The 21,372-nt window shown below is 40.7% G+C and overlaps 3 protein-coding genes across 6 annotated transcripts; 2 read left to right on the forward strand and 1 right to left on the reverse strand.

Annotated features, from left to right (window-relative positions):
* The first annotated feature begins 2,305 nt into the window (after positions 1-2,305).
* Positions 2,306-5,871, forward strand: srsf2b (serine and arginine rich splicing factor 2b). 3 transcript variants are annotated; one of them, XR_015925378.1, is made up of 4 exons: positions 2,306-2,887; positions 3,299-3,597; positions 4,830-4,932; positions 5,443-5,871. XR_015925378.1 is itself a non-coding variant. In XM_088599468.1 (3 exons), exons 1-2 carry the CDS (start codon positions 2,532-2,534, stop codon positions 3,588-3,590), a joined length of 648 nt encoding a protein of 215 aa, XP_088455594.1. In that variant the 5' UTR covers positions 2,306-2,531; the 3' UTR covers positions 3,591-3,597; positions 4,830-5,871. The 3 variants fall into 3 exon arrangements, 2 of the variants coding, with proteins under 2 accessions (XP_088455594.1, XP_088455595.1); XM_088599468.1 differs by having other exon boundaries at positions 4,830-5,871; XM_088599469.1 differs by having other exon boundaries at positions 2,308-2,857; positions 4,830-5,871.
* Positions 5,872-6,567: 696 nt separating this feature from the next.
* On the reverse strand, positions 6,568-11,097 carry mettl23 (methyltransferase 23, arginine). 2 transcript variants are annotated; one of them, XM_088599467.1, is made up of 5 exons: positions 10,787-11,097; positions 9,917-10,021; positions 8,876-9,113; positions 8,021-8,105; positions 6,568-7,737 (listed from the first exon to the last, which is right to left on the reverse strand). In XM_088599467.1, the coding sequence occupies exons 1-5, from the start codon at positions 10,883-10,885 to the stop codon at positions 7,662-7,664; spliced, it is 603 nt and encodes a 200-aa protein (XP_088455593.1). In that variant the 5' UTR covers positions 10,886-11,097; the 3' UTR covers positions 6,568-7,661. The 2 variants fall into 2 exon arrangements, with proteins under 2 accessions (XP_088455593.1, XP_088455592.1); XM_088599466.1 differs by having other exon boundaries at positions 6,568-7,742.
* A 496-nt stretch (positions 11,098-11,593) lies between these two features.
* On the forward strand, positions 11,594-20,350 carry jmjd6 (jumonji domain containing 6, arginine demethylase and lysine hydroxylase). Its single transcript, XM_088599461.1, has 6 exons — positions 11,594-12,000; positions 14,579-14,967; positions 15,475-15,761; positions 16,280-16,415; positions 16,643-16,781; positions 18,157-20,350. Exons 1-6 carry the CDS (start codon positions 11,872-11,874, stop codon positions 18,286-18,288), a joined length of 1,212 nt encoding a protein of 403 aa, XP_088455587.1. The 5' UTR covers positions 11,594-11,871; the 3' UTR covers positions 18,289-20,350.
* Positions 20,351-21,372: the final 1,022 nt, after the last annotated feature.

The raw sequence follows: 21,372 nt of genomic DNA on the forward strand, positions 1-21,372 counted from the left end.
AATGGTGCTCTGGAGTAGTTAATGTATTATGTGTTGTCTTAGTAGCAATCAAGGATAGAGTGTCTGTCCCTTATTGTCAGGAAGACTGTCACTGCTTTTTCGCTAGCCAGAGCCGGACATCGGACACATATGCTAGTCTGTATCTGTAGGAATTGAATGTCTGTATTTAATCATGGAAATGAAACGTGTACATGAATCTACATGAATGTTTATGAGATAAAATAACGCAACTAAATATCAAGTAGAGTAATACGCCTATATAAAATTGTGCTGTCAGGTTGTGTGATTCAGAGTTCAAAATAATACATCAGCCCTTAACTACAGAAACTGATTGAATATCACATGCAATTAAAACATTTTTACAGTTTTCTTATTCTTTAAATTATTTAATGTGTTAACATTTTTAAAGAGGAGAATAACCAATAATCGCTTAAACTGGTGTGTGCTCCATTCTATCAAAAAAGCAAGAACAGAATCAAACGGGACACACACATTTTCTCACATTCAGGAAACCAGTAAGGAGTCTCAATTTTTACACTAGAATCTTACGCTTTGCTCCAGTCTTTGGTATCTCTGACCCCGGAGACAGTGTTGTAATAGGGTTTGGAAAGCACACAAAGTTCGCGTAGTACATAAATAGACAGAAGGGCACAGATTTAGTTTCCACACCAGTTTAATAGTTTGTCATATGCTCTCCAGTTGAAGAGGTTAGTCTACAATCTTTGAAATATTGCTCGTCCTTTTACCTTCACTGTACAATGCTCGGTATTTTAGTATATCATATATTTAGAATTACTGTATTTGTAATCACAATGAAATTATTTTTTTTAAAGCCTACGTTTTTGTGAGGGTAACGAGAGTTCGGCGAGGGGATACTTTGTGGAGACGCAGGAACAGGTGTAAATGTCCAGTCTCTATCGGCTAAGTAACTTATTACATTAGATCATATAAACAGTAACATTCAAAACCGCGTCAGCTAGTTTAATTAGGTTCTCACATGAAATATTTGGCTTCATATTGTGCTTGATTTATTTATATACAATTAATGTTTCGGTTATTGACACTGCACGTGCCTCGTGTAACTTTCGAGTTAATTTACTATGTATTTTCTGCATGGTGTGCTTTGAATGACATACAACGGCATGCCAAGATCCCAAAACTCACATATACTGTATAGTCTATATTAAGATCCTGTGAACTTATTCCTTTTAAAACTTTATGTTTTTTTAGAAGTCGAGTATTTACGTTTACTGTTTATAATATAAAACGATATCGATAAATGAAACGATAGACTACTATACTTCTGCTGCTACGATTACTGTGAACAACAACTCTATAGTCCTACTGTTACTGAACTGCAAATGCGGTACCACTAGAATTGTACTACTGCTATGCTACTACTGCTTCTAAAATTAATAGTAATAACAACGATGACAAGTGTACGTGAACTTGGTCCTCTGGGCGGTAAAAAGAAACTTACATAGGGCAAATATCGTATTTTTAAGTTCCTGGTTACATCATCAGGTTACTGTATTTTTGCTTGATTTAAATACATACAGTACTAGAACCACCCTTGCCAGATCTCTTCTTTAATCTGTCATTGAACTATAAAAGAACTGTGTACATTCAGTAACCATTCTGTAGAGTAGAAACCAATTTTAACCTACAACGTAGTGCTCCAATAATGCCCTAAAACACGGTTTATTTTCCACCCGTATCTAGATTTTTTTGCATTTTACTAACTTTCTCTCTCCTTGTAGTGTGGTTTAAAATCTGAGAGGAAACACAGCTGCAAAAATATTGACTGTTTCGTTTTAATGGACATTGGCAGATGCATTAAACTATAATTCATCGTTTCATATACAGTAATATAACTGTTATATTGTTACTGAGTTATAACTTTACACGGTGTCATGTTTCGGTAGTTGTTGGCATTGTTAATCGATAATGGTTCCTAATCTTGGAAAAGCTCTGGACAACATGACTAATGACTGAAAGAACAGGAAGGCAAAATTGTACCTCACATTTCATACTAAGAGATAAATACTATGTACTTTTTAACACTCTACGTGGAGTTTCAATCGATTTTTCAAACTTCCCTACTAATGACCGTTCATATAATTAACTTCCGGTGTCACATCCGGTTTGCTAGGCAAAATATCACCAAAAACAAACTGAAAATAACAAGATTTTTATTTTAGAAATATTTTTACAGACTCAAGAGCGATGTTTATACCGTAATGTGTGGATACTGATTAATTTAGAATAAAATAATAATAGTTTTAAAAGAGTGTCTATAAATAGCAGCTTTTGGGCGCTCAATCCGCCATTTGGTGTGGAGAGCGAAAGCAGGGCTTGTGGTGCTTTGTTGGTGCGCGTAGCGTGTTTTTTTGTACTAAGTGTTACTATGGTTATTATTGGGTAGATTATCAGCTTGAAAATAACGACAGTGAAAGTACAAGTAAGTAGGGTGTCTGAGCGGGTTTGAGTTTCTAGACGGTGTGTTTTTGTTTTTTTCCTCTTGAGACAAAATGAGTTACGGTAGGCCGCCGCCCGATGTCGAGGGCATGACTTCCCTCAAAGTGGATAACCTGACCTACCGGACGTCGCCGGAGACTCTTCGGCGGGTCTTCGAGAAGTACGGCCGGGTCGGAGACGTCTACATTCCCCGGGACCGGTACACCAAGGAGAGCCGCGGCTTCGCCTTCGTCCGTTTCCACGACAAGCGGGACGCCGAAGACGCCATGGACGCCATGGACGGCGCGGTGCTGGACGGGCGGGAGCTGCGGGTGCAGATGGCCCGATATGGCCGGCCACCGGAGTCGCACTACGGCCGGCGTGGCGGCCCGCCTCGGAGGTACAGTGGCTACGGCCGGCGGAGCAGGAGGTGAGGGCTGGGCGGTGGAGCTTCAGCGGGTTAAACGGCGCTGGCTCCGGGGCTAGATAAACCGCATTGTGGGGGAGACTCCTGGATGCAGAACAAAGAACTGCAAAGTGTAGTAACGCGCGCACACTCTGCTTTTATAGAAAACGTGGGGTGAAGTTCGACATAATCTGCATTCAGGTTACATTTTGTGGAGGGATCTTAAAGATTCTCCACTTATGTGAAGATCTCCAGTTATTGGTAGTGCTTACGGAGAGTAATCTTTCCTGATTAGGTAAGGGGCTTACACTGAGTCGCAGGGGAGCAGGTAGTCAAGTTATGTATCGCCTAGATGGCGATATTCCTTCCGTTCAAAAAGAAGCGGTATTTATAGGAGGGGCCAAGATAAGGGTTTGCGGTCTTTTCTTTTTGCAGTCCTCGCCGCCGTAGACGCAGCCGGTCCCGAAGCAGAAGCCGTTCCCGATCTCGCAGCAGATCCCGCTATAGCAGATCCCGCTCCCGCTCCTATTCCCGGTCCCGATCCCGCTCCAAATCCCGCTCTCCACGGAGGAGCAAGTCCAAGTCCGTGTCCAGATCCCGCTCCAGGTCCAAGTCCCGTTCCCGGTCCAGAAGTCGCACGCCGCCCTCCAACAGAGACTCCAAGTCCAGATCGAGGTCGAAGAGTGTGCCCAAGTCCCCAGAGGAGGAAGGAGCAGTTTCCTCGTGAAGTTATGGTAAGTGCAGCTGAATGAGTACATTCGTTGGCATTGGGGCATGTGAGTGAGCAGCAGCAGTAGGGCAGCATGTATTTAACACGATTGTACTGTTAGTGGTAAGGGGGTAGCTGTTGAGGGAGGGGGTTGGGAGTATGGCATCCTTATGGTTTGCTTCAAGCATGATTTAAAAAGCTGTTCTATAATAGTAGTCTTTCTCCAGCCTTTTGTATCGGTTATGTGACACTTCTGCCTAAAAGGCAAGACTGAGAAGAAACTTTCTGGAAGAAACCCAAAAGGTTTTGAATTGTTTTTCTTGCTTTGTGATGTTAACTGAAGGTGCAATAGATTGGAGAAAGCTACTTGACCTGTACATTTCTGAACTTGCCGTAGTTTGTATAATGAATATACAACTTGCATCACTTTGATGTAATTTTTGAAAATTGTTCAGTTTCGGCAATTTGTATTTGTACATGAAGTAAATATTTTGCAGTTAAGACTGGTACAGAAGTAAAATATATTCACCAAAAATGTGGAATTTTCTCCTCCAAGCTGCTGTTTCCTGTTTGCAAAAGTGGAGTTTGGGGCAGTTTGTGCAGTTAGAGGTTGTGTGATCCGCCCAGGGGCCGCCTCCTGCTGTTGGGGTATGCTTTGGAGCAGGTCGGTCACAGTCAGTAATGAGGTGGTGTTGAGGTACGTCTGCAGGACAATGGAGAGGAGCCTTGCATTGTCCTCCAGGTCATGCGGTCATGACTGTGGGCTCACACACTAAAGCAGGAGAGTGAAAAGGTTTGTGCGCCTATTTGTTCATGTCAGGGACATAAAGGTCAAACTATTGTTTAAGTAAAATTTGCACTTTCCCAAGACTTTTTCTAAACATTGGACTTAATGTATAAAATCCCTTTACAGTAAAAATACAAACCTATGAATTCTTTGGTTGCCTTTCCTACATCTATAGGCTGGTTATGGTGCTGGTTCTACACAAGCACTGAGAATTTTCTTGTCTAAGCCCTACATGTATCAGTAACTTAGACATTGGCATGGCTGAGGAGTGTCTACCACCTCACTTGCAAACTTGAAGGTAACGGCAAACTAAATGATGACTTCTGCAGTTAAACTGAGTTAGTCTTTGAATGTATAGTGATTTCCAAGTTTAATGTACAGTATTAGATAGTGCCTCTGAAGTAAAGGTAGTCAGCCATAACGCTTCTCTTGCCTTTGCTGCTTGCTCACCCCTTTCTCTTTCTTTCTAGATTGTTCACGTGAATGACCGATCCCACTGAGGACACCCCATCGAAAGTAAAGGTCTCAGGCTGAGGACCCCCCTTTCCCCAAGAGAAATTTGCTGGCTAAAAGGTTATTATTGTAAATTAGTTTCCAAGGTTTTAAAGGAGTTTCTTTTGCTTTGAGTTGCCTAGAATAACAAGGCTGATTTTTATTTTGTGCCATGTTTTCCAATTTCTTGTAATTCACTGAATAGGAAGAACGTCAGATACTTTATGGGCTTGTAAGTGAGGTAATTTGTTTTTCTGTTTTAATGTGATGCAGTGCTGAGGCTTTTTGTATATAGTTTTGAGTATAAACACGTGGCCCAGGGAGCATATGGTAGTCTAAAAATGCTATTTTCCAATTTTGGCTTTGCAGGATACATTTGGATATTTCTAACATTTAGGTGCTCTTATTAGCACACATTTTTCTCCAGAAAGAGCCAGGAGAGAGCTGATTTTTCTCAAATTAGGATTTACCAATATTGAGTAGCTCAGTTTAAATGAATCCAGCACTGATTTAATGAATTGCATCTTTGTAAATGACAGTTTTTCTTATTGTGATTCTAATCTTTTCTCTTGTGTATTTTTTGTGCACTAGGCGCAGTTGTGTAGCAGTTGAGTATTGCTGGTTAGCTGTTAAGGTGGCGTGTTGCAGTGCAGAGTGCTTGGCTGTTTCCAGTTTTCTCCCGATTGCTCCAGTGTAACGATGCCTTGGCGTGCTGATGCATAAAAGGGCTGCTGCAGATTTTTTCTTTTCTAAAATGCCGGTCTGCTGCACCATGGGTCATCCCCCCAACTCCCCACCCCTCATTTAGATAATTTTAATTGGAGCATACAGTGAGCACATCTTGCCATTCTTATACACACCTTATGGTTTTTCAGTAATGGTAACTTGTTAAACTGAGAAATGTATTTTAATTGCATTCTATACATTGTTCTTGGTGCATTCCCTTGTAATTCTTTTGCTATGATGTATTCTGTACTGATAACCACTCATGTGAATGCTATTAAAATTCTTTTGGTGTAATGGTTTTTTTACCTTATTTTTGTTTCTTGCATGAATGCTGGTAATTGTGGGGGGGTGCCACAAACAATACATATGTAGAAGACCATACCGTTCCAGTCATTAAAAGTTTGCTCAAAACTACAACCTGAGTAGTTTGTTTAGACTGTGTTTCTGTAGCTAAGTGTTCATGCATCCTAAACTTTTATCGGTAATTCCACAAGAAAAGGGAGTATGATTTATAGTATTTGATCAAAATTTATGCAAGCTGTTAAATTTTAGATGCTTTTCCAGGTTTGGTTAATCTGTTTTTTTAGAACCCAGTTACTTCTGCGGTTGATGTGAATAACCTACTTCCAATAGTTTTTGTGCTAAAAATAGTTCTGCAGGCTTTTCTTCTAGGATATTCCAGTTTAGGATTTGGGATCCTAAGTCTTAGTATTTTCCTCCTTAATGCTGTTGAATAGCATTACCAATTTGGACCTGGAATTGATCTGTTGGATGCAAATACAAATCTCATTTTAACTGGACTAGTAGGATTACATTTTTATTGGTGGGATTAATGTTTCATGAAATTTCACTTCAGTGAACAAAGGAATTACAGCAAGTTATTCAAAAGGCCTTTTGAAGTTGGAATGAAGAAGGAATTGGTTGTAGTCAAATTGGATTGTGATCTACCTGTACAGTAGATTAACCATAAATACTGGAGTTCTTGCCAAGTTTTAGTGTACAACTTTATTGCAGAGACATTCAAGTTTTTAATATGTACAGCATTTACATTATATGAAGTACAGGGTTTCAAATACCATAATGTAAACTTAATCTGTAAGTTTGTAATGTGCTGACCTGCACAATATTAAACTAGCCTTTTCAGTTGTATTAAGCAGTTTTACCAAGCAAGAAAAATTGCAATGACTGGAAAAGGCTGTATACTATTCCATGCAGTCATCTTAGTCTTACCTAAACAGTAGTAGAGATTAGCAGATGGGGCTCTTGCCTTTTAATTAGCCTAAATGTTTGGCTGGACACTTTTTCACCTGGACTTTGTGAAATGTCCATTTTCTTTAATGGTTACACCTGGAAATCCCTTGGGGAAGGGGAGATAGTACCAGCCAAATTAACATGCTTGGACTTGCTTATGCTTAGTGAAGTAGTCATTCTCCTTGTGCTTCAAGCAGAAATGTTTCAAATTATCACCCAGTACTTTTGTCTGTGTGATTTGCTTCTCCCATATAAATAGTACAATTTATAATAAAAATCAAATATAACTACTGCAAGTCTCCATTAACCCAGGATGACAACCACAGAGAAGAATAGCCCTTCAATAAATCTCTCCCAACTATAACTAATCAAATCTTAAGAATCTAAGGGAAGATGCTTAGAGGTTTGGGGTGGTTCTGAACTAAACTTGTAAGGAAATTCTGATGCTGGAACCTGCTTGTGCTTATTTTTTGTATAGCTGTTTTGCCTATACAGTAAATGTATCTATTCCTGACTTCTGGTACCCCATCATTTCCCTAGACGTGATGATGGAGAGAAACCTTTATTAATTTAGACATACAACATACACCTGTAGGTATTTGAAACTAATTCCAGCAAACTAATATTAAGATTAATTCTTACACAAAGTGCTCATAGTATTCTTTATGCTTACACTAAATGAGTAGGTTTGTATTTGGCAGGACAGTGTAGATGAGGTCCATCTGTTTCCACATGTAATTTCAGCATCACTATTTCAAGGCTCCTTCATAGTGATGATCATCATTTGCACAGTGTGGTTTCCGGGCAGGTTTGACCCTGCCAAGCACTGTTTATCAGCATGAAATGCTTCTGGAGGAATGTGAACACACTGCAGGTTCCACTTGCGGAGGAGAACTTCTATGGACCAATCTGCACTACAAAAAAAAGTTGGTATTCACACAAGGCTGCAGTTTGGGCATGCTGGCTAAGAGACAGGTCACTAGTACTTAGTCATTAGTAACCAGGCTTTAATGAGGTAAAACTGGAACCAAGTTAGCCATCGTACACAAGAGGGTAACCAAAATAAACCAGTAACTGAATAAAACAAAAGCAGGTTTTGGAGGGGGGCTATTCTGCCAAACAATTATGTAAAAAATGCAATTCAACAATGCTTTCACATTGCACTGTACAGTATACGTCTATAAACCCTCACCTTCTCTCTTGGTATGTCATCCAGAACTGTGCCCGATTGCTCCTCCTTAATAGGAAGGAGATGGTCACAAGGACATCTTCAAAGTCTGCAGAGGAAACGCAAACATTCTAGTGATGTCTATATAAATCATTTCAATAAACAGGAGGCTGTAATTTTTTATTCTTAATATTATCTTACTTAGAGATAGAATAGTCAAGGGTTGTCCTCAAGGGTCAGAGGATTTGTCTTTTCATTCCATTTCTGATCTTACTTAAAATGAACGAATTGTCTGGTATTAAATTTTCCACATGCATTGCCAGTACCTCCTAAGGAAAGCAGGATTCATGGATCATCAATTAATGGGAGTTCAATTTAAAAAGTCAACTCCTGTGGAACCACTAACCCTTCCCGAGTGTCAGATTGTGGTACTTCATCCAAAATTGGGAACAGGAACTTACTGCTTTTGTATCACAGCAATGAGCTAAATGAAATACAAATTGGAACCATCTCTAGCAAAGAAATATCACACCAAAAATGATTAAAGAAAATGAATTTCTTAGGTCTTGAACATGAGAGTTGGCAGAGCCAACTTAAATATTTTTAACATCCTAAAAGCTAGTCAAGAAGGTCTACTTGTGGCTCACAGACTAAACAACACAAGGGCACAAGCAGAATTGGACCGCAGGTGTATTTGGGATAAACAAAAGCATTTCCCCCTTACATTTTCTCCAGCTTTTCTCCTTTAAGACACAGATGAAATACTGAAACTGATGACGTGTCATTACAACAAGTCATGTGCTCTGTTATATCCTTGTGAAAAGGGGGGGTGGAGAAAGAAACCAGGACAGACATGCTCCCAAAAAACCGCAGGCTCACCCTCCGGCTCGTAGAAGACATCCGACCCGAGGATGATGTCCAGCGGAGGCAGGAGCAGCATGTCCGGAGATATCCTCCCCCAGGTGAGCCCCATCACACGCATGTCCGACAGGCCGTTGGCCTCACAGCTCCGCCGGCAGTTTTCCAGGCACTGCGGCCGCTCCGCGTCATCCGAGAGGATCACGTGCGCCCCGCACTTCGCTGCCACCACACCCGGCAGGCTCACCCCCGATCCGATCTACAGAACCAGACAGCCTGGTCAGGACGGCAGCAGGGACGCAGTGAGGTCAGTTTCAATGACATCGAGACACTACAAAGCTCAGGCCGCAGGCGCTGGCCGAAGGACATTGACCTTGGTAGCGAAGTCCATCACTTGCAGCATTTGGAGAAGGAGTAACCACATTTTCCCTGTTGTGCTACAGATCACATCAATTAAAGCTGTACGAGCTACATCTTTAATCGAAAACAAAAGGATCAAGAGATGGCGTCACCCAAGTGTGACAGGGGTCTCCGAAAACTAAAAGGAAGTCCAGTCGGGACCACAGAATAGGAAACACTTCCTTAAACAACCAATAGTGGGGGTCTGGTGTCAAGTGTGACTGAGGCCAAAACCCTAGGCTTCAAGAAATGGGTGTGGATACAATTTTAGATCCTGCTGGCTATTAAAATATTAAATAAGCAAGATGGGCTGAATGACCCCCTCATGCATGTTTGCAACCTTCTAACCTTATCTCTGTCCCCACATGGCAGCATGGGAAAAGACAATGGGTATATAGTTTATTTGTGATTTGTGCCCGAATTTTATTGTTGCCTTGGTTCAGTGAATGATGGGAACGCAGGGCCTACTATATCCATACAGCAGGGCAGGACCCATAAAAGCACTGTACTCTTCATACCAGTGTACATCCGCTTAGCAAAGAGCAAAGAGTTCGATTTCAAGCACTCGTTTCATGCAACGGCGCCAAGCCGCAGTCTCTTCGTAAGCTGCAGCGCTCTGAATCCTGAGGCCTCACTTCATTCAGCAGATTCTAAAGGACTTGCCTCCAGCACATCCTTCCCCCCGAGCTCCTCTTTGTGCCCCCAGACGTACTGCGCCAGCACCACCGCGCAGGGCCACACGTACATCCCATACTGGGGGTCCACGACCTGCAAGAGATTCGCAGAAACGGTGGCTGATTCTTCAGAGGGCTAATGGAGGTCAGCTCCTGACCCCTCACACACCACATACAGCCTAGCATGGGAGTCGGGAAGATGCCTCAAATCTAGGTACCAGAACTGGACAGTGTACCCAGCTTCAAGTGAACAGATCTATTAAGGAGCTTATGCCTTAAAATGCTACCCAATACGTACACACTCCTACCCACCAGTGCTACTCTAGAGATTAATGATAGTATAAGTTTCGCCATTTTATTTTAAAAGTTTTTTTACTAACAGATTTCTCTGCTAAGGAAGGTCAACGGCTAGCAGACACCCCCCTACTGTGGATATAAAAACATACTCTGCCCATATACCAAAATTAGAACATGTTGTTTTTGACAAATTAGTAACTGTTAGAATGGTATAATTTAAACACCTGTATTCAATCCATCGTACATTATGTATTTCTTACTAAACACTATACAGTACTTGTTTTCCTTGTGCTGTTTCATTTCTGGGTTCAAATCCCAGGTGAGATGGTGTTGCAGCCTTGAGCAAGGTACTTCACTCAGATTACTTCCGAATATATACATATATGATGTATACATAGTTGCTATCGGTAACAAAACATTCAAGTAAACGATAGAAGTCAAGACTTGGTATTGCCGTTAGGTTAACATCAAGGTAATGTGACATTGACTACCCAATTGCGTTGTATTACTTGAATCACATATTTAAGAAATGAAAAAAATTAACACATTTTAACATAGTAACCTCAGGTATGGAAACAATCAAGGACTGTGATTCAGTCTGTCCCTCGTCTTCGAACTTAAATTGCTTCAGTCCAGTCCTCAACTCCTCCGCCTCGCTCATTCTACTATTAAACTAACTACAGCAACTACGGAAACATCATGCCCTCACTATCACCTCAGAAGAAACAGATGAGCAACTACGACAATTAAAATACAGCAGTTATAGTGGAAGATCAGTGAAGTCTACAGCGATAGTAGAAGGTAGACATCACTGCTGTGGGAAACTAGGAGTCCGCGTTCCAACAATTCAACTTCACTTCCGCCCCATCTCTCGCGTTTACGCCTACGCACACCGCTCACACCTAAAACATTATTTATAGATGCAATAGAACATGCAACTAAGCAAACTTAGGGTACTTTATATAACGGTGATAATATCTGGCACTGTGCGTTCTTCTGGCTACAGCACGACAAAGATGATGTAATGAAAGTATAGCCTATTGTTATCACTTTTTAATTGTTCCTTTTAAGTTGTGTGATCTAACCCAGTCAAAAAGAAAAACTTTTATATATATGGAAAAGAAATAATTATGTAAAATGACATATGAGCGTTCCTTATTCTCAACATGGCGAATCAGGAAACTGGATATTATTTAGCCGACACTAACGCAGTTTTTTCTTAAAGGAGCTTCCCGCGACAACCAACCTTTACAATGAGAGTTCAGATGAGCCCGCGGTGGCGGAGGCGGGGACTCTGTCTCGTCCAATCAAATCGCCAGGCCAAGCTTCCAACCACGAGCGTTTACTAATCAACAACCACTTTCGGTCACGAGGGCGGAGCGGGAGGGAGTGCGCGTGCTTGGTTTCAACTCCAAGCAGCGAGTGTGGCGGCGTGAAATTTCTAGAAATGAAGGGTCTTGGGTTTTAAAACTGAGGCTCGGTGCCGGAGTAAAAGGTTCGACTTCTGCGAACACGACAAAAAAAAAGTGTTCGCAGACGCTGTATCTTCGTCTTAGGCTGTTTGTTGTTCATTAGTTTATTCTAAGCACAGTGTCAATAAAGCAGTATCACTTTGCTACAGTCCGGTTCTTTTGTCGCAGCGAAGAAATGAACCATAAAAGTAAGAAGCGGATTAAAGAGGCGAAAAAGAGCGCCAGACCCGAACTGAAGGACTCATTAGACTGGACGAAACATGGGTACTACGAGAATTTCGATTTATCACACCGGACAGTCAAGGTAACCCCCTAGCGACGTGTTTCTCCGTATGGGATGTAACCGAGTAAGTGAGAAGTTGGGGATGAGAGACGTGCGCCTGTGCTCGTCCCGGCAACACTTTCTGGAGAACGTGCGGAGGCGCACGATTACGTGTGTAACTAGCTCGCCTCCCTAGTCATCAACCAGCCCAACTCTTCTTTCTCCCCCTTTTATAAAGCGCTTAGGGTTCAGAGGAATACTGCTTTTAAAACTAGCGAAAGTTCTTCCTTTATTTTTGCTGCGCCCCTCTGCTCCTGAGTGATGCCCCGTGATTATTTTTTAAAGTCACCAAGCCCTTGCCAAGAAGCTTTCTTCGGCCATGTGGTTAGCTCGTTAGACTGTCTTGAACTAGGCTTAGGACTGAATTGGCCACCCGTGCGCATCTGGTTGGAACAGGTAGCGGACGTGTCTTTCGCAGAGCCGCCCGATCGACGTCTAAGATCAGAGCTAGGCGGGATGTTTATATTTTTCGGTGGCAAAACCTTCATACTTGGCATTTGGGTAGCTTACTCGTAATTCAAAATGTGTGCGGTTGATCCCGAGAAATGTGTTAATAAACGTTTCCTGGTGTGTCTTGCTCTTCAGGAGCAAGATTGAGATTAAATTTGTTTGAGGGCTTCAGTTCAAATATCTAATTTGCTAACTTGAAATCGATACCACAGACTCGATCTCGCCTCCTAAAAGAGGATTATTGCCAGAATTATAATTAAGACAGATATTCTCCAAACCGATTATTCAGTATGATTCCCATCTTGTGTATTCTTCAGTGGGTGTTGCAAATGTCATGTGAATCTTCAATTAATTGCTACTGTTAAAGAGTATACTGTATATCGGGGTGGCCTTCCTTTGTACAGCACCACAAGCCAGCAGGTTTTAATGGGTCACCCTTAAATCATGAGTTCCTCAGCAGCTTTGACCACTGAAGCTGGTGATGTGGTACATGTTATGTAATTTAATGATCTCTGTGAAATGCAAATACTGATGCCCTATAGTTTCAGGAACACTGAGAAACATTTGGTCATTCCTGGATTAATGGAATCAGTTCACTCGATTAACATGTTCAAACCAGCCCAACTCACATGTGACCCACATGTGATACTGAAGTGGTCAAAAGAGAGCATTTTACCATTTATGTGCCAATATTCTTAGATTACACATGGAACAAAAGGACCTTAACTACCTGTGAGCTGAAACTCTTAGAAGCTCCCCATTTGCAAAGCTGGAAATGTCATCCTTTTGTGGTCAATTAGTATAGGAGAAATTGTTTCCCTAGTTTGAACACTTCTTCTGAATACCTTTTTATGTGTTACCATAGGATTTTTTATAGACCTGTTGTCCTTGAGAGTTTTTTTAAATTGGTGTCAAGCCAAGAAAAGTTTGTAATGAAACAAACCTCCCTTCTTGCATGCGAAGATATAACAGGTTTTAACAGGAGCAGTGAGTGGTTCCCCTGGCCCTCTGTGCCTGGTCTAGCAGTCAGGTGCTGGAGAGTTTATGCTGGCGATGCAGAGGAGATGGCCTGCTCATGTCTTGCACGTACTGTACTCCAGCAGCACTGCACACTTAACACAGTCTCCTGGTGGGGGCGGCTATTAATACACAGAAACAGCAGAGGCAGCGAGCTAGAGAGGTCTGGCAGTAAACAAGTTCTGTTTGCTGTCTGTTGCAGAAGTAACATGATTTTGCTCTTAAAATGAGTTGAGTGAGGCTGTGAGTGGAAACATTGACACAGGCCCCTGAGACTCTGATTAGGGCTGTTTCTGTTCTTGAGCAGTTTAGGCTTGGAACATGATACTGGTCCTATAGTGTAGGGATTTCTGGTATTAGACTTTTGTAGAAAGGAACTTTAATGTGTTATTTTGTCTGTGACAAAGATTTTAATTCTGCAAAATGTATCCACTTTTATCCGTGCCACTCTCCTAGGTATCCCCTGTAAATAATATTTTATTGATTAAATATATCTATGTAAACTTTAAATAACCTTCTGGAAACGTTTTCTTGGAATATGTACTCTTAGAGTATGAGGTTAGAAATGCCACTTTTCTATTTCACATCTGAAGCTGAAGTTCAAGGTCAAGCAAACATTTTCTGCTGCACCTGAGGGGCTTTTTCCTGAAGAATTGCGTTTTACTCAGGACCGCTTGAGTTAATCAGATATTGGTTATTTATTTTTTATTGATGAGGCATTTTGCTTCATAAGCTGTAATATTTTAAATGAATTAATTTCCAGTGGTTTCAGTCCACATGTGCAGTAACCTTAGATATAAAATTATTTTTTCCACTGTATTTCTGTGCCCACCCTCCCCACTTTCCCCAGTTCGCACCTTGGTTCACACCAGACTTGCCTTTGGTGTTGTAGTCCCTGTGTGCATCCTCTGATATCACTGCCTGTCCCTTTTGTGTTCTCTCCAAGCTGTGCAAAATCAGCAGACTTTAGCCAAGCTGTTGAGTGTTTGTGCTCTTGGAGGACTGAGCTTTGCCCGGCTACTGGGATGTATAGGTCAGCGTGTTACTGCTGTTCTCAGAACTTGTGCTAAATGTAACCCCTGCTTTATTCTAGGATAACGTGGAGAGGGTGGACAGCCGACATCTGTCTCCAGAGGAGTTCATCGAGCGCTACGAGAAGCCCTACAAGCCCGTGGTGCTGCTCAGCTGCCAGAACAACTGGCCGGGCCAGGAGAAGTGGACCCTGGAGCGTTTGAAGCGCAAATATCGCAACCAAAAGTTCAAGTGCGGGGAGGACAATGACGGCTACTCGGTCAAGATGAAGATGAAGTATTACGTGGAGTACATGGAGTCCACGCGAGACGACAGCCCCCTCTACATCTTCGACAGCAGCTACGGGGAGCACGCCAAGCGCCGCAAGCTGCTGGAGGACTACGAAGTGCCCATCTTCTTCAGGGACGACCTCTTCCAGTTCGCAGGGGAGAAGCGCAGACCACCCTACAGGTAGGAGCAGTAAGGAGGAGATGGCAGACTAGCTTTCGGGACATATCAATTGATCACATTTCAGAAGAAGAGATCCAAATTACACGGCAGGAGAATATTTTGCAAAAGGCTTTTATCATGTACTGTATGCAATTGAGGAGGAAGTTCATTCTTAGGATAATTTCCTACCAAATAACCCATTAAAATTAGTAAATAAGTAGGAAGATACTGAAAGCTTTCTGATATTTACGAAAATACAGTTCTATGTAGTTCTTTAATTTTTCAGTTTGTTATGGTTTTATAGTTTTATATAGAATACTCAAAGGTTTTACCAGGCAAGGTTTTATTATTATAGTATCATTTTTTTATTCTTCATGATATTGCCACCAATATCTGTGCCAAGTAATGTAAGGTTTTGCACCTGATCCCTTGTTCACCACAAAAAGCATTGCTGCATGTACCTTTGTTTCTCTGCTGTGTGTACGCACAGCCTTGAATATCAAGCTGTTTTTTGTCTGTCACGTGCAGGTGGTTTGTGATGGGCCCAGGACGCTCAGGCACCGGAATTCACATCGACCCACTGGGCACCAGTGCCTGGAATTCCTTGGTCCAAGGTCACAAGCGCTGGTGTCTATTCCCCACCCACACCCCTCGCGAGCTCATCAAAGTGACTCGTGACGAAGGGGGAAACCAGCAGGATGAGGCCATCACCTGGTTCAGTGTCATCTACCCTCGGACTCAGCTGCCCACTTGGCCTGCTGAGTTCAAACCACTGGAGATCCTGCAAAAGCCTGGGGAGACTGTCTTTGTTCCAGGTCAGCTCGCCCATTTCAGCATACTTTTTATGCATCTGCCTTGCTGCATTGCAGAAAATATTGTATTGTTCCTAGTTTTGCCCTCAGTGCTGTATCCTGACCATGTTGATGAAACCCGGCCAATCTGAATTCCCCCATGTAAAGAGAAATGCTCAAGCTGTGTCTTGATTCACTTGTTATTTCCTTTGTTATGGGTGTGCTCCATATTATGTAGAGCTATTGTAGTCTTTTCATGTAATTCACAATTGTACAGGACAGGGGGAATAGTTTTATTGTGGGAATTTCATCTTATGCTGTAGGAGCAACAGTTGTAATCTGCCAGTTTCTGTGACTGTAGTGTCTGAGGATCATATCTCTAAATCATTCATTGTATCAATTCAGCAATTATTCACTAATTCGATATTTATGGGTTTCCAGCTATTTTTGATTATGTATAATAGTACATACATATCTTAATACTTACACAGAAAATCTTGCTGAATCTTATTAATGTCTTGCTCCTTGCCTTTAACATGCAGGTGGCTGGTGGCATGTGGTTCTCAATCTGGACACGACAATTGCTGTCACACAGAACTTTGCTAGTACCACTAATTTCCCCATTGTGTGGCACAAGACTGTGAGAGGCAGACCCAAACTTTCGAGGAAGTGGTACAGGTAGAAATCTTTACTTGGCTTCACTTTAAGGCTGCTTACCCCGTATCTGGGTTATTCCATTTTTACGTTTGAGGAGCAGGTGAAAGCAAATTCTTCGTTCAGAGTCAATTATTGGTTTTAGAATGAGTTAATCGAGTGATGAGGTTTATATAAATCGTTTTTTCTTATGATTTCATTAGAGGCATAGCCATTACAGAGATAACTTGACATCTCTGTTTATGTGCCAGGATCCTGAAGCAAGAACGCCCGGAGCTGGCTGCGTTAGCAGACTCTGTAGATCTGCAGGAGTCGACGGGCATTGCCTCAGACAGCTCCAGCGACTCGTCTTCCTCCTCATCCTCCAGCTCCTCTGACTCGGACTCTCAAGTAAGACGTCTTAGGGGATAGCGCATCATCCCTCAGCTCAGCACTGACAGACTCCACGGACTCCTACTGAAAGTAGTAGTGAAATCCAAATTGAGTTAGCACGGAGAGTGCATTGATAGGAGCGATCATTTTCATGAGCATTTGAAGCCTTGGTATTGCAATGCAAAAATATAATGCGAAATCATTAGCCAGTGATTAGAAACTCCTGCATCTTACAAATTTTATATGCAATTGTGGAACATCATTAAGTTGAACTTCCTTCTCTGTCTTCAGACAATCATTCAGAAATTTCGAGCTCAAATTAAAAATCAACAAACATTTTTACCTTTTGTCTACACCAGAAAATGCAAAATTTGAAATGTGTCTTGATTCTTAAGTATTTCCTTCTGAAGCCTTAAATTTGAAGTCCTGGACTCCTCCTCTAAACTCTGATTGCATATTTTTACTTTAGATCTACTTTTCTGTCACAAAGAATTCTGACATCTAAGCACAAGAGGTGTGATTTCTACAAACAATTTTTCACTCCCTTTAAGTTAAGGATTGGTTACATATCTTGATAGACTGCTACACTTTCATTTTGGCCAGGCCTTTATATTATTTCTTATTAATCTTGTACCTCATAATTAAGATATTTTGAGTGATACTCCAAGTATGCTTTCCCAGGATTTGTTTGCCTCCTCTTGTCATATTTGCGTTTGTGGAAAATTGTTTGAATAGTACCCAGGTTTTGTAGTCTTTATTTGTTCATGGACAAATCTTTAAAGAAAACTAGACCTGAGTTTTTAGCCTCCTACATTTCACAACAGGTGCGTAAGACCTGACTTGTGTAGAACTTTAAACATTGGACCCCCATAATGACAAACTTTTACATATTTGTGTGCATATGATGACATCTAGTGGCTGTAAGCATGTCTTTAATTGAAATATTTGTCCTTAGTCTTGAGGCTATGTTACTGGCAAACGTCATGTACAGTAGTTAATTGCTTAATAATGAAATGAACTGAGAAAAAAATCTCCTGTCTGAATAATAAGCTATAATAAGATTAACTTGGATGAATGAAGAAATCCGCTGTTTACTTGAATGAGTGTAATAGTCACTTATCTTTTGGCTTTTGTTACTTGTTTCTATTTGTTGTTGTGTAACACTGTAGAGGTGGATAACTGTCTTTCTTTTTATAATATTTTAAAGGTGGTGCACATCCATTTTTTTAGATTCAGATTTATTTTACTATTCCTTTCAAGCAGTACTGATTACAGTGATTTCAAGCATTTTCTTTTATAATGCGCCTGTTCGTAGGATTCATAACAGCCATGCAGTAGCTTGTTGGTATGACTTGGGAAGCAGTAATGACTGATGGATGTTTTTTTCCTGCAGTGTGAGTCTGGCTCAGAGGGTGACACCATGTCGCACCGCAGAAAAAAGAGGAGGACCTGTAATATGATGGGAAATGGTGACTCAACAACTCAGGATGACTGTGTGAACAAAGAGCGCAGCTCCTCCCGGTGACACCCATGTCAGTGTTCTTTCCCCGGTCCTTCCCAGCAGGAACTATTAGGAAAAGGGGGTGTGTGCCTTCTGCCTCCCCGAGGAAAAGCAGAATCCACAAACTGCTGGAGTGCAAGGCATGCAGTTTTAAACCTATGCTTCTTACTGTTTTAATAAGAGGTTTGCCTGGAAGTTATTGTCTTATTTGTGTGACTGAACAAACCGTTGTGTTTTAAGCCAGATGGAGATGAAAGTTGTAATGTCACTTAAATGTTTTTTTATATTGAAACCAATAACAAAATGAGCAAGTCTTTTTTTTTTTCCTTGCACAAAAGTCTTTTTGATAGATCATCAGCGCAAAGATTTGGGGAAGTATTGTCTCCTGTGGGGATCATGTGTGTTTTACTGCACTTCGTTAAAATTCTGCAGGAGCAGACTGGACGTAATCCTAGGGCTGAGCCATCTGCTCTGTAGTGACTTTAATCTTCACTTGACGAGCAGCTAGTCATATTTATCTGAAAATCTGGGTGGAAAACTAGCAGTCTGTAATTTGTTAACAGTGAAATCTGATCGTATTGGGTATTTGGATAGTTGTAACAGGGTTTGATCTGCAACAGAACATGCTTAAGTCTGAAAATTCAAAAAAAATGTTCATTGATAATTAACAAGAAAACTGTGTTCTGTGGGATTAATTTGTGGTCATACCAAGGCTAGAAAAAGTGGCAGGTTGCCTCTACTTCATGTGAGTGAAAGACTTGTCAAAAAATACTGAAATGTCTGTATTGTATATCATTTGCCAGATTAGATGTTTTACATTTTTTGTACCTAAGGTTGGTTTATTTAACATTGAATGGTTAAGTTTAACCATAAATACAAAAATGATTTAAAAAAAATGTAAAATACTAAAAAATGTGTGGAAAGAACTTTCCATGGCTGTATACTATCTGAAAGCTTACGTCTAAAATTGTCTGTGGAGTTGGAGCAGAAAAGGGCTGGTGCAAACACTTTGTACTGCTCTTCACTGAATTTATTTTTCTCAGTCTGATGTAGCATAGGCAGTAAGATCTAATATTCTTTGTCCTATAGCAGGCACACCCTCTGAGGTTCGTAGCAGACAGTAAGGTTTATCCTGACCTTTGATGTGCCTATCCTGGAAAACTGTTCATTAGTGCACTAGGAATAGCTTTATTGCTTAAAACTCTCATCATCAAGTTTGTAGCGGATGTTACTTCCACTGCACATCACTTTTTTTTATCTGAGGGGTTAGTTGAACTGCAGAATTCCTTAATGCCTTAAGCCCAAATCTGAAACGGTTCCTGTATATACGTGGAATTTACTGTCTTCTCTGCTGCTTGACAGGGAGTCTGACAGCATCCACTGCCCAACACTAAACCATTCAAGTTCTGCTCTTAAATAGAGCTCATATCTTAATACATCTAGGTTTTTCAAGAGCAGTTAAATATAATTTGAGTGCTATAGATAATCTTGAACAGTAACTATCAAAGAAGTAGTAGGAGCCAATGGAGCCTTAAAAACGCCACTATTTATAAGTCAGTAGTAAAAGTCAGCTTGTCAGAAATGTTAACGGTTTAAATTCAGTTGTGACAAAGACCTAACACTTGACATTTAAAAAAACAAGGATTTATTTAGAATTATTTATTGTCGTAGTGCTAAAGTATGAGCAAGAAAGCTTTGTTGTTTTCACCTTGTAGTTTCCCCCATCAAACTATAAGAATTACTTATCCCTTTGTACTTTTTTATGCTGAAGGTAAGGATTTGAGGGAGTGAATAGAGTACATTGTTCTTGCACCTTTGTAATGGGTGTCTGTTTTAAGGGCACACGCCTGTTACACACTGTTCAGGAACTGCAGAAAATAAAGCCATGGTTCGTTTTGATTACCTTTACTGTTGTGTTTAGCCTGTAAAGTGGCATTCCTACCTGACTACAATGGTTAAATTTGTGTTTTGGGCACTTTATTGCACCTGATAAAACTTGGGTTTGATGTGGTGTAAGCTTATTTAGATGGAGACCGGCAATATAAATACATAATCAGTGGAAATTGTAATAAAATTACAAAAAGTAGAGTCTTTAATTATTATTGAAGGATCTTTGTGGTATGGAGTTTGGTCTGGGAAAACAATGCACTGGATGGCTGGCTACCTATTTGAAGAAAACAAAGTCTCATTTTTTTCTTTTACTAGTTTCTTAGTTATAAAGACAAACTGTAATTTTTGTTATTATTTTGGCAAATAAAGTCATGGCTCTAGAATAACAATATAATGACTGGAGTTATCTGTAAATAGTATGGCCAGCTCTGGTCTTTGTCTACAGTCTATTGGCTTTCCTGCCAGCTAAGCTTTATTGCCCATCTTTCTGGCCTTTGGCAACTTTTTGAAACTGCTCATTGCTGCTTGCCTAGGCCACGTTTAAGTAGCAATTTGAGATGCATGATCCAACATAGGTGTTTTGACTTTTATTATATTGGTAAAATAACAAATTGTAAAAAATGGAGGGATTATGTCAATCCCTAAATTTTTTTGAGTCAGTTTCCTTCTGTTGCATAATCCTAATCTTGTGTTGCATGAGCCTAAGAAAAGCTAGAAAATCTTCATGATGGATATAGCCTTGCAAGGATTTGCCACACACTGGCAAGACTGGTAATCCCAAGAGAAGCCAGCTCAGTCAGTGTACAAAATCTAACTTAATATAGGTTTTGGTTATAGGAAGAATTAAAGAAGCACCTGGGTCCAACCTTTCATTATTATATACAGTAGATCAGAAACATTTTTTTGCTTCCCATAAACATTCATGAGAGTTCTATTTTGCAATCTGTCCCCCAGATTCACTCATTGTTTAATTAATGGAAAGAATGAAAATTTTAAATAATTTCTGATTTTTTTCTAGGAAACAATTACTGTATGTCTAGTGGCAGAATATTAAAATCAGTCTGACTCATTTATTATTAGTGAAAATGGTATACGTTTTTAAATCAGTGTGAAAAAAGAGCATGTACTTCTTTCACCAGTATTTGTTATACCAGAATGATGTTTTTTTCACTTTTGAATTAAAATGTAATGTGCTAGAAATGAAACTTTCTTGGTGTA

This window comes from Lepisosteus platostomus, chromosome 11 (assembly GCF_059453375.1).
Source record: "Lepisosteus platostomus isolate fLepPlt1 chromosome 11, fLepPlt1.hap1, whole genome shotgun sequence".
Taxonomy (NCBI): Eukaryota; Metazoa; Chordata; class Actinopteri; order Semionotiformes; family Lepisosteidae; genus Lepisosteus; species Lepisosteus platostomus.